The sequence below is a fragment of the Macaca thibetana genome, chromosome 8, assembly GCF_024542745.1.
Source record: "Macaca thibetana thibetana isolate TM-01 chromosome 8, ASM2454274v1, whole genome shotgun sequence".
Taxonomy (NCBI): domain Eukaryota; kingdom Metazoa; phylum Chordata; class Mammalia; order Primates; family Cercopithecidae; genus Macaca; species Macaca thibetana.
The window spans coordinates 4,950,479-4,963,622 of record NC_065585.1 but is presented as its reverse complement, the minus strand read 5'-3'; the positions used below and the strand labels follow the sequence as shown (position 1 = coordinate 4,963,622).

The 13,144-nt window shown below is 44.6% G+C and overlaps 2 protein-coding genes across 8 annotated transcripts in view; one reads left to right on the top strand and one right to left on the bottom strand.

The window, feature by feature from the left end:
* CHRAC1 (chromatin accessibility complex subunit 1) overlaps positions 1 to 13,144 on the top strand; it is an 873,427-nt gene that overhangs the window by 609,964 nt on the left and 250,319 nt on the right. The window lies entirely within an intron of this gene.
* Positions 1 to 13,144, bottom strand: part of TRAPPC9 (trafficking protein particle complex subunit 9) — a 723,405-nt gene that overhangs the window by 514,056 nt on the left and 196,205 nt on the right. For all 4 annotated transcript variants that reach the window (XM_050800232.1, XM_050800231.1, XM_050800230.1 and 1 more), the window contains one exon: positions 6,908 to 7,060. In XM_050800232.1, the coding sequence (XP_050656189.1) occupies positions 6,908 to 7,060 (153 nt within the window). The remainder of the gene's footprint in view (positions 1 to 6,907; positions 7,061 to 13,144) is intronic.

Here is a 13,144-nt window from a genome sequence, read left to right as displayed (position 1 = left end):
AAGAGAGACTCCCTTCATCAACTGTTATTAGATCGTCCAATCGCACGGTCTGTATGAAAAGGCAGAATAAATACTCATTGCTTACCATTTTCAAAATGACAAATCGCTTCCCCATCATTTTCCAAGGGTGAACAATTCTCTCAAGCAGCATTGAGAACTCATGGACTGGAACACAGTTCGCATCCTTATTGATGCTCAAATTGCCAGGGGTCACCTCTCAGGCGGAGCCCTTCAGCACAACCTCAATGCTCTCTAATCGCCCCTTTGCTGCACGTTTGACAAGACGATCCGAGATCACCTTCCTGCTCTGTTTCCTGCTCCACATCTAGAACTGGCTATTTCTCCGAGAAGCGCTGGTTTCTCTGAGTGAGAAAGTGTGTTTCAAGACCAGGAGGTGGGCATTAGGAACACTCACTGCTGCTGGGCGGGTCCGTTTCTAGACTCGGACAGTGTACGAGGCTGGGAGATCGACAGATTTTCAAACAGTTCATGATTCCTTATTGATATTTTTTATTCAAATTCTAGACTACAAGGTTTTTACTTAACCTCATAATCTGACATCAGTTACTTCCTGTCTTCCATATGAGAATCCTAGTTCAAAACTAGATTCAGATGATAGAATGAGATTATCACAGAATTAATCATTTACTCCACACTGATACATAGTTTCAGAAAAATAGTACTAACACTATTTCTACCAAAACAATTATGGAGAACAGTTTAAAAATTACTTTTGGCCCAGTCATAGTGGCTCACGCCTGTAATCCCAGCACTTTGGGCGGCCAAGGCGGGCAGATCACCTGAGGTCAGAAGTTTGAGACCAGCCTGGCGAACATGGGGAAACCCTGTCTCTCCTAAAAATACAAAAGTTACCCAGTTGTGGTGGCGTATGCATGTAGTCCCAGCTACTCTGGAGGCTGAGGCAGGAGAATCACTTGAACCCAGGAGGAGGAGATCGCAGTAAGCTGAGATCGTGCCACTACACTCTAGCCTGGGCGATAAAGCCAGACTTTGTCTCAAAAAAAAAAAAAAAAAAAATACTTTTGCATATGATTTCCTGTGCTCCCCCTATCTTTTAAATTATTGTGATGGATACTGTAAGAGCAGATTACCATGACATACTATCTTCTCCCTTTGAATGCTCTTTTGGTCTTAGCTATACAAGCAACTGTATGTTTAATGCTCACCGCAAGTCCTTATAACAATGTCTCTCTAGTTATGTTGGCTGTCCTTCCCTAGTAGAATCCTCAAGAAACCATGAGAATTTAATCCTTCCAGTCTTGCATGTTGACAACAATTTGTCAAAGCCCTGTATACCTAAAAGTTAGTGTGGCTGTGCCTACAAATCTCTGGCTCAAATTTTCATTACATGAGTATCTAGACATAGTCTAGATACATGCTATTCTATTGACTTCTGGAATACTGCTGCTGTCAAAAACTCCAATGATAATCTGATTTTCTTTATTTCATAAATCACTTGCTATTTGAGTCTGAAAGCCCAGAAGACTTTCTTTAAGTCCAGTAATAGAACTAGAATATTTCCCGGTCATTCTAGGTCAAGATTTTCATGTATACAGTGTACACATTCATGCAATAGTTTCAAGGGTTGTTTCTGTTTCTTTTTTTTTTTTTTTTTTTTTTTTTTTTACAGAAAGTTTTCTGTGAATTATGGTTTTTAACATGTTGTGGCTCCATTGTTTCAGTTTCCTTCTCTGGTGTCTCATAGCAGATATATGGATGGATGGATGGATGCATGCATGCACGTACGTTAGATCTTCTTTGCCTAGCTTCTAAGTGTGTCACTTTCTCTTTAATCATCTTTCTTTCAATTGTTTTTTTCTCCTCTCTTTTCATCTTCTGCTTCCCTTAATGTATCTGGCAGGTATATGTAACTCACTAGAAACTACACTGCTGGAAAAAAAAAATTCTTCTAATTCTTTCCTGAGTTATATCCATCTCATTTCTGAGTTTTTCTCATTCAGGTTTATGTTATTCTTTTGTACTTTTTCTTCATGTCTTTTAGCTCCTTATGGGTTTTTGTAATTTTTATCAGCTTTTGAGCATGTTCTTGTATGTTATCTCACTGTTTATGTTTTCACTAGGATCACTTTACATAGAGTTTGGCCATAATCCTTTTCTGTTGACCATCTTTACATGAAATTAGTTTTCATGAATGTTTAGGAGATTCAGGACAGCTCTTCTAATTCTAGTAAATCTACACACTGTTTTCTGTGTTTTTAGTTGGTACTCAAGAATATAAGAAATTACTTTCTAGACCACTTAACTCTGTTCTCCTCCCCCAGTTTCAGCCAGACCTTCTCTTTCCTTGGTTCTGCTATCTCACCTCTGCTCCTAGCAGCTTCTCCACAGGTGAGGAGCTGTGGAGAAGCTTTGTTCTAGAGGAATTACTTGCACTTCTCCACAGCTTTGTTCTAGAGGAATTACTTGCACTCATCTGCTATTGGAACATAAAAACTCCTCCACATATCAACTGCTGTTCTCAACTTGGCCCACTGAGCTGTCCAATGAGTATCTCCTGGCTGTTTGGGGATCCCTGGGTGTGTGTTTCCAGCTTCCTCTTGTGCAGACGGTGAAACCGTGTCGTTATTAGTGGTTTGTCCACTTATATTTGGGGGTCTGTGGGGATACTCTGGTATCTGGTTTTGCTGTATATTTTTGCCTATGGGTATCTGGTTTTTCTCTTCTAGTTGTTCAGTCTATGTGACTGAATAGTTCATATATTCAAAACCTATGACAGTTTGCCACCATCTTCCAGGACTTCTAATTTTAAACATAAAATTCCAAGAAATCAGAGATTTCAAGTATTATAAGGATCATAGGAAAAGAATATCCTATTTTGTGGGTGAAAAGTTGACTTCTCTTACCCTAGGCTAGTTATATGAAGAAGATAGCTATCTATCATGTTATCTGAAGATAAGGGAAATAATTTGCTTTCTGATGTTTCATTTAGAAACAATTTCTAAAATTCACTTAGAAACCAAAATAATATATCAAAACGGTGCGCCACAAAATCTTTTTATTGTTATTTTTTATTTTGAAAAACATCGAGCCTACAGAAAAGTTACAAGAAGAGAAATGAAGATCTGTATCTCTTTATCTAAAGCCACTTTTTTAATATAATTTCAACTTTTATTTTAGATTTAGGGGGTACGTGTGTGTTTGTTTACAAGAGTATACTGTGTGATGCTGAGGTTGGGGAAATGAATGATTCTGTCCTCCGGACAGTGAGTGTGGTACCCAAGAACTGGTTTTTCACCCCTTGTCCCCCTCACTCCCTGCTTTCTCGAGTAGTCCCCCATGTCTGTTGTTGCCACCTTTATGTCTATGAGGACTCAGTGCATACCTCCCACTTATATGTGAGAACATGCCGTATTTGCTTCTCTATTCCTGCATTCATTTGTTTAGGATAATGGCTTCCAGATGCATCCATGTTGCTGCAAAGGCCATGATTTCATTCTGTTTTATAGCTGCAGAGTATTCCAGGGTGTATATGCACCACATTTTCTTTATCCAATTCACTACTGATGGCCACTTAGGTCGATTCCACATATTTGGTATTGTAAATAGTTAAAGCCACTAATTTTTAATAATTTGACATTTTTACTTTATTTCTCTCTAGATTCACATTCACACTGTATTTTTTTTTCCTTCACCCTATTAAAGTAAGTGCAGGCAAATTATTTTTCACTCTTTTTTGAAACAGAGTCTCGCTCTGTTGCCCAGACTGGAGTGCAGTGGTGTCATCTTGACTCACTGCAAGCTCCGCCTCCCAGGTTCATGCCATTCTCCTGCCTCAGCCTCCCAAATAGCTGGGACTACAGGCAGCCACCACCACACCCAGCTAATTTTTGTTTTTGCATTTTTAGTAGAGATGGGGTATCACCACGCTAGCCAGGATGGTCTCCTGACCTCGTGATCCACCCACCTCAGCCTCCCAAAGTGCTGGGATTACAGGTGTGAGCCACTGCACCCAGCCTGATCTTTCACTCTTAAATGCTTCTGCATTTATTTCCTGAGAACAAGAATTTTCTGCTAAAATTTCAATTTCATTCTCATACTCAATATATTTGTCATTGATACAATAGTATTATCTTATAGTATTCAATTTCCTCAATTGTCCCAAAAAAAAGTCTTTTTTAAATCCAGGATACAATTAAGGATCATGCACAGCATTTGATTGTTGTATCTCTTCAATCTCCTTTAAGCTAGAACATTCTTCCCACCTGCTTTCATAAAATAGGAATTATAACATTTACTTTATAGAGTTTTTACAAAGATTAAATAGAAATAATGCCAGAAAAAAAGTGGCTAGCCCAGTCTTTATACACAACATGTGACAATGCTCAATAAACATTAATTATCTTCCAGCTGTCTATGGCCCACACTGAATCCAGGATCCCAGCTTGTGCAACAGCTATCCAGGTTGCTGTGAATTTTTTAAGCGGCATTTAACTTCAGTAACCATAATTAATGCGAGTCCATGCCTGAGAATCAAATTGGGTCCACATGTGGTCCCCCGTTAGATGTCTCTGAGACTGTTAGACTGTGAGCTACAGGGGGTCGTCTCCCAGTTCCCAGAGGCCACGAATAAGCCTCTGTCACTGAGTTTAAAGCCGCTTCGCTTAAGGGTGCAGCAATGGTCTCGTGCTTCCTCAGACTGAACTGCACATAACAAGGCATCCTCCATGGACCAAGCTCTGGGAGGTTCTTCGTGCCTACCTTTTCCTCCATAAAACTTGACCTGGTTTCCTCTGTAAGACTTACCTAGAGATTCGCTGTCTCTTTCTGCCACATGCTGTGTGAATAACCAGCCAGAGCTCCTATTCACTGTTGTTAATAAAGGGGCATCTCATGAGTAACCACTATGTGCCGTGACCCGTAATCAGGCAAATCACATTTACAAACCAGTTCATGACCATAATTCGAGGTCAGGCCAGTCTCACATTTACAAACCACTCGGTGACCATAATTCGAGGTCTGATTTGGTTTTATTTTAAAAGATAGAAGAAGGTATTCCCAGACTACAAGTCCCAAATTGCAATTTTGCTCAGTTTTTCTCTCTGACCTCAGAAGGGCAGAGAGAATGCCCCCGTCCGCTCTATAAAAAAAGGCAGAAGCACAATAATAACAGGGCAAAATAGGTCTGCATTGAACATGTAAATTCAAACAACCAAAACACAAAAAGCCAAGCTTTCCCCTTAGAAGCCTTCCCCACTGTTCCTCAGGAATAAGACGACCCCAGCAGGCCATGCGAGAAACCACGGTCACCATTCCCTCACTGCTACCTGGAGTCCACATGCCAAGACATACCCCTCGTGTAATATCCAGTCCCAAGTATTCCAGGGGCAGGTGCTGGGCACCATTTATTCTGCCAAACCCCCTTCTTGGGCAAAAGAAGTCAGAACCTATGTAACCCTCTGTCTACTGATTAAAAAGAAAAAATGCAGTTCAGTGGTATAAAGGTGTTTACAAACAAACAAAATCCATTTCATCAGACATTTTTAAGTCTTGGTATAATTTTAAATCCTCTTGACTTTTTCATATTCTAATGTGTCCAACCCTAAATCTCTTTTTCTACTTTTGTGAATAATATAAAAAGAATATGTTACCAAGTACCAGCGCTATACAAGAAGCTTGTGCTGACTATTTGAACTGCAGAGGGTGCAGAGCACAAACTCTATGGAGGGCGTCTGCCAGGGACTGAGCTGCGCTCCCCCTGCCCCAGCAGGATCTACTGAAGGCCTAACCCACAATGGGGCAGCTTTAGGAGGTGGGGCCTTTGGGAGGTAATGAGGTTTAGATGAAGCAATGGGGGTGGAGCCCCCTCTATGAGATGAGTGCCCTTGTAAGAAGGGGTGGACACCAGAGCTCCCTCTCTCCTCCACGTGGCGACGCGGCACGAAGGTGGCCATCTGCAAGCCGGGAAGAGGGCCCTGCCTCACCAGAAAATCACCACGGCTGACACTCTGATCTCACACTCCCAGTCTCCGGAGCTATGAGGAAATAAATCTTGATGGTTTAAGCTGTTCTGTCTGTGGTATTTTGTTAGGGGAGCCTGAGTTGGCGGGTAGACTCCATATTGCCTCCAAATGAATGCTTCATAATTTGGCATAATCAATCTACGAAATCTTTTTTTTTTTTTTTTTTTTTTTTGAGATGGAGTCTCACTCTGTCACCCAGGCCGGAATGCAGTGGCGTGATCTCGACTCACTGCAACCTCCGCCTCCCAGGTTCAAATGATCCTCCTACCCTCAGCCTCCTGAGTAGCTGGGATTACAGGCGTGCACCACCATGCCCAGCTAATTTTTGTATTTTTAATAAAGACAGGGTTTCACCATGTTGTCCAGGCTGGTCTCAAACTCCTGGCCTCAGGTGATCCTCCCACCCTGGCCTCCCAAAGTGCTGAGATTATAGGTGTGAGCCACCACACTCAGCCAATCTATGGAATCTTATCTCTAATCAGTCCTAATGTTACAACAAATGTAAACTTCCATGTCTTCCACACTCCACCTCCTTATAGATATCATCAGACTTTGAAGGAAAACTTTATCATCACAGCTAATTAGATGTCTAAAGAATCACAGCATTTTTTACTTGAAAAAATGCAGTAATTCTTACATTCCACTAATTTAGAATGACCTGCTGGTAAATGAATACAAAATAATAAAGAGTGAGAATTAAATCAGCTAGATAAAAAGTACTTTTATTACTTTCAGACACATACAGTAACTCTCTGTTAACAAAGTGCCCAGGAGATGTCTCAGGCAGCTTGAGTTAATGAATGACAAGTGACTTACAAACAGCAAACAGCAGGCATCAAGGGACGGGGGTTGCTACACTGTATCTAGGACCCTGACGTGCTAATTAAAATTAGGAAAGTGCTTACCATCACTGAGATCCTGCAGGAGATTCTCCTGGCAGGAGAAATCCAGCTTCACTTTGATGTTGATTGTGAATGTGGCCACCTTCCCAGGCTGCAAAGGGAACTGAGCAAGGGTTTCTTCCAGCTTCCAGCTCAAGAAGTCACCATACAATTTTTCTATAATAATAACAATGACAGTGATAAGGATGTTGTAACTGAGGCAGTATGGGACTTACCAGTCCCCTAGAAAATTCTGATGCATTCTCAAAAGCAAAGGAAAACGAAGAGCTTTTAAAATGTATAAGATCAAAGTGACAAGAACATTCCAGAACCAGGAAGTGCTGCAAGGCAATCACCCCTGTTTATGAACAAGGCACAGGGAGGAGGAAGAACAGTTCATCTCTAGAGGCACCCAGCTCAAGCCAAGCCATCTTGACGCCTTAGTGAGCAACTTCTTCTCATTGACCAAAAAAATGCTGTTTGGCTCTTATAAACTAAATCAGAGTTAAACTAAATTTCTCCACAATGAATATTTGCTGTATTACATCACCTTAAAGAGAAACAGATCCAAGTGTAGTAGGGAAAGTATATATTCAATATGAGACACCTCTTCAGAAAAAGAGAATACAAAATCAAAACCCAAGCAGGACGCTTTGGCTCACACCTATAATCCCAGTACTTTGAGAGGCTGAGGCAGGGTGAATCACTTGAGGTCAGGAGTTCGAGACCAGCCTGGACAACATAGTGAAACCCCATCTCTACAAAAAATAATAAAATTTAGCCAGTGTGGCCGCGGATATCTGTAATCCCAGCTACTCAGGAGGCTGAGGCAGGAGAATCGCTTGAACCTGGGAGGCAGACGTTGCAATGAGCCAGATCGCGCCACTGCACTCCAGCCTGGGCAACAGAGTGAGACTCCATTTCAAAAAAAAAAAAAAAATCAAATCACAGAATTAAGGACAGCACCTTGGAAAGGCCTCCAGGAAGAGGTGTTTCCCTTGCTTTCTTGCACAAACACCGTGGTCTTTAATTAAAAATTCTTCAATGTTAGAGTCACATGGCCTTGACTTTGGTGCCTTTTTGACACTGACTAACTCAAGTGCCATGGAGACCAATGATCCCTTGGAGTCAAGGTTTCTTCGTGTGTAAAACGGGGATAACAATTAATGCACCACAGAGTCATTTTACAGATTCAACAAAGTACTATCTAAAAGCACCAAGAAGACCACAGCACTGTAAGAACCTCAGGCAACACGGGAGGAAGGAGGACAGGAAGGAGACACAGGGAGGCCATTGCTGGTGCCCTCTGAAGTAGCTGTGTCTCTCCCCAGCTCCAGTTCCTAAAATCCAGGCACAGTATGACATGCTACCTTGACATCCAGCGAAACTGGGAGGGCCCCAAATGGCCTCACCACAAGTCCTTCCTGACTCTGCTCCTGCAGACACAGGGTCCCTCAGCCAGGCAGGCTTCCTAGGCGTGGAAAGCAGGTGCAGCCCTGTGTATCCTGAGCAGTGGGTGTCAGTTCCCTGCCAGTCTGGGAGGGACTGAAATAAGCTGGTCACATCCTCCCCAGGGAGCCAGGGGCAGCCCTCCCTCTCCATACCCCAAAGCCCGCCTCCCCCCAGCCCCTGGGCAGCTGCTCTCTCTGTTCCTGAGTGCAGCCCCATGTGGCCCTACATGGCATGGAATCCTCCTTCCCCAGCTGTGAGTGTCTGTGACCAATGAACTGCTGTCAGGTGCACATGTCCTGTGTCACGTGCTAGGTGTCTGGCTGTCCCCACATGGTAGGGCAAGAAACCCTCCTGACCATCACAGGGGACAGGAAGCCATGAGTATGGTGCCCTCCTCCTACCAGGAAGGGCCCAGCTTCCAGGCTCTGCAAAGGCCCTCCTCTTGGTGCCCCTCCAGCCTAGGAGGCAGGAGCAACTTGCTGCTTTCCCACCATCCCTTTCTGGGAACCAGTTCTCTACGCTGAGCGTCTTCGGTCTGAATAGGGAGACAGTTTTAAAGAGATGAAGTCACTTATCCACGGTCACAAATGACGGAATCAGTCTAGAATCCGAGATCCAAATGATTCCAAAGTCACATTCACCTCCCACATGAAGATATTTCATGGTGACGTTCAAATATGAAGACCTGGTCGGAGAACCCAGACATGAGCCTCCCAGGAGCTCAGTGGCAGACGGAGAGCTTGACCAAAATCCCCATGAAAGAAAACAGATACGTGGTGTGCTACCTCCAGAACACGAGGACAAACTGAGCTGCAAAATAAGTGGACATATTCCTGGCCGGAGGTGTGCTCGACCACGGCACGGTCCTGCAGAACCGGCCAAGCTCCCTCTGGAGCACACCCGACAGATGGCGTTTATGTCTCCATGTTTCCTTAAAGAAGGATACTAACAGAGAGACAGATCCAGGGGACAGCGTCCTTGAAAAGTGTTTAGAAACCACGTCACATTCATTTATTTACTTAGTCATTCACAGAACACCTCAAATGTGCCAGACACTCCACTTGTTACCTCACTTAATCCTCCCAACAACCAGTGAAATCATGGAAGGAGGTTAGCATATGTAACAGGTCATTCAGCTGTCAGTGGAAGACTTGGCATATAATAGATGTTCAATGAATATTAGCTGCCCTTCAGCATCACCCAGTCTACCACCTTAGATGGTGTTCAGATGCTTTGTAAACTGATACTATCACAGTATTTTAGAATGATCTGGGAAAAGACAGACAGCTGGGAAAAGGATGATGGAATTGTTGAGCAGTCAACTTTAATGACAGCCTGAGGAATGAATCCCTATGTTCATATGATTTCGAGAAGCTGTGGGCTGGGCGCAGTGACTCACGCCTGTAATCCCAGCACTTTGGGAGGCCAAGGTGGGCAGATCACCTAAGGTCAGGAGTTTGAGACCAGCCTGGGCAACATGGCGAAACCCCGTCTCTACTAAAAATACAAAAATTAGCTGGGCATGGTGGCACATGCCTGTAGTCCCAGCTATTCGGGAGCCCAAGGCATGAGAGTCACTTGAACCAGGAAGGTGGCAGTTACAGTGAGCCAAGGTCATGCCACTGCACTCCAGCCTGGGCAACAAAGCAAGACTCCATCCCAAAAACAGAAGCAGCTGTGGCCATTGGATGAGATTCTTACAGGAATTTAGTGACAGAAAGGGAAATGGAGAATTGGAGGGAAGTATTATCCAAAACTCCAAGTGGGAGATGGAATGGGTCAACAAGAATCACCAAAAGTAGAAGAAAGTGCATCACATCCGATTATAGCCACTCTAATTACAGGATAAAAATCTAAACACTTCAGTCAAGCTTTGGGGGCAAAGGGTACCAAATGCTGGTCGCTTTGGTATTTCATGATGATAACAGGTTAGTGAACTCTCTGTTCGGAAACCCGCTTCAACACACAACATTTGGCCCTCGGCTGCTCAGGGGAATGTGTGGATACTCACATATGTGATTTATCCTTTAGAAGGTAAGTCACTCAGTCAGAGAAAGAACAAAGATCTGTCTCCAAATGGGAAAAAAACTTCAAAGCCATCTTACAGCTGAGAAAGCAGAAGGAAAAGGAGAGTCTGACATGAAATCATATCATCAATTGGGTTGCTGCTTTCTTCCCACTCCTTTAGAAGGGCTCTGACGACATCTTGGCTAGGTAACTGACTTCCTTCCTTCCCACCTGCTCTCTCAGGCCATGCCAGTTCTCTGCCTACTCAATGTGACCTCCTCCATGCAGGGCTCCCGGGCACGCCCACCTGGTTCTGCTCGGTTGCCACTCTACGTGTATTCTGAGAATCTACCCTCCCACGAGACACTGGAGTCCCTTTCCACTGTGCTCTTCTGTAGGTGCTGACATATCTGTGGGCAGCTGCAGAAGCTGTGGCTAAACACAACCGAAACTACAGGCCTGGGTTCATACCCCAGATCCTCACCTTCCTAGCTTGCCCTTGGCTGTGTTACTTTCCTGGGGTCTCAGCTTCCCCTTCTTTTACAAGTAAAGCGGGTAGAAATACCAGTACCTACTTCTAGGGCTGCTGTGAAGGTTAGCGGGTTTAAAACATACAGAGTACTTAGGACAGGTCACAGGGTCCACTGAGTTTCAGTTAAGTGTTTGCTCTTATAATTATTCAGGTTTGGCAAGAACACCACCAACGATTGGGGCTCGTAGGCTTCCATGCCTGCTACTTCCTGCTACTTCCATTACGGGATAGTCCCAATAAGCGTTCAGGTGTTTGAGCTCTCCCTCTGTGCCAGGCACTGTCTGAAGTTCCTATACTAAGGACAGAGGAGGCATGAGCATCAGCCATAGTGCAGAGTAGTTAGCTTACAGCATACCCTTGGCTCCCCCTAAAATCTCCATACGCCAGCATTACCCACCACATCACTCGAATGAGCAAGCTCAAGTTCAGAGAGATCAGGCAGCTTTCCTAAGCCCTCAAAGCTACGATGTCCCGGAGTCAAGAGGTGAACCCCGGCCCTCACACCCATTCACCATGCCTCTGTCCTCTGGCAGCTCAGAACGCAGTTGCTGCCTCTTGTCCACGCAGCAGCACTCGCACCGACCTGGGCCTCTTCTGTGCTGAGCTAACCTGTCCACCTTCCTTCTACTTCTCCTCCAATGGCACTCGGAGGTGCCATCCTGACGACACTACTTTAGACCCACCTTGGTTTGAAAAGAAGCCTCCCCAAACAGGAGCCAAGGAGTGGGAAAAAGGACCCCATGCAGTATGAGCGCACAGGGAGGGAGGAAAGAAGCACGCGTCCTTTCAGAAGTTGACATCTGGTGATGCCTCCAACAGACTCCTAGCATGGGGTCCCTGAATATGCAGAATGCTTTCTCAAGTCCAGACCTCTGCTCCCTCATGTGCCCACTCCAGAAATGTCTTCCCCTACCTTCTCTGCCTGGCTGGATTTTCTAGGGCTATTTAATACCCAGGTCCAGGGTATCTACTCAGATGTGCAACCATCCCACCCCTTGCTCTTAGGCTGGAGGCCCTCCCGCCGCGCCTGCAAACACCTGCACATGCCTCCAGGACAGACTCCAGCACTCTGCACCCAACTGTGTGAGTTGATCTTTCTGTTTGTAGCTATCACTGTGATGTGAGTGTGAGGACTGCATCACTGTCCTTTGGCAAAGTAAGTAGTCATTCTTCAGATAAATATTTATTGAGTATCTCCTGTGTGTCAAGCTCTGTAGCGGGCACAAAAAAACACATCAGTGGGCAAACAGGCCAGTGACCACTCTCCCAGGGCTCATGGTCTGACGGAGGAGACAGAAATCAGGCAGGAAACTGGACACAAGACAAACTCCCCGGAGAGACCACCATTCAGACACGACCTGAGGGAACAGGAGGGCTCAAGGAGGTTCAAAAGAGGGAGAGTGGCCCTGTGTGACTAACTCTGGACTTGTTCCCTGCGTTCACACGCTCCCTGGCACACGCAATGGATTTGACATTTCACTCAAAACGCCTCACACACAGGGCTCTTGCTATCTTCTTCCTCTATAATAATCTATGGAACATAAAGATTTTAGATGTCTGCTGATAATTTCTTTTATTCTTGGAGCACTAACCCAGTCCTCTGTCTGCTCTGCAGCACTGTGATGAGCCTTGGTTTTTACATTCTATGACTGCCCATTTCATTCATTCAATGGACACTTACTGCGGAGCCTTAAAATATCCTCATGGCAGGCGCTATGCTAGGTTCTGGGGACAGAGATAAAGAAGATGCAGCCCCTGCCCTCTGGGGAGGTTGTCTCTGACTGTAGGAAGAAACGGTATGGGGGCTACAGGAGAAGCCCCCAAAAGCTGGGACCAGATGAGAGATGAGGCTTCTCTCAATCTAAAAATTTCTGTAAAATGTACAATACCATTACGCAAAAAACAGGCTCAACAACTGCTTGCTGAAGTAATTGCCCAAGCCAGGACAGCATATAACTGAAAGAGGACTTGCTGCGAAGTAAAAGGTGAACCTGCTAGGGTCCCAGACCTCTATAAAATACCTTGTTCTTTCAGCTATCAGTCTAGCGTATCAGGACTGTACAACTAAATTCAAACACTATAATTATAGCACTATCCTTGCCCGTCGGGATGGCTTTTCATTTCTTAAACGTGCTTCAACTGAGAGATGAACCTTGTCAAAATGGACCGTGAATGCCCACCAGGCTTCCCCATGGTCATGGCTGCAGGATGCATCAGACACCCAGACCAGCAGGAGTGGCTTGTAATGGGAGACGTGAAACTAAAGAAAT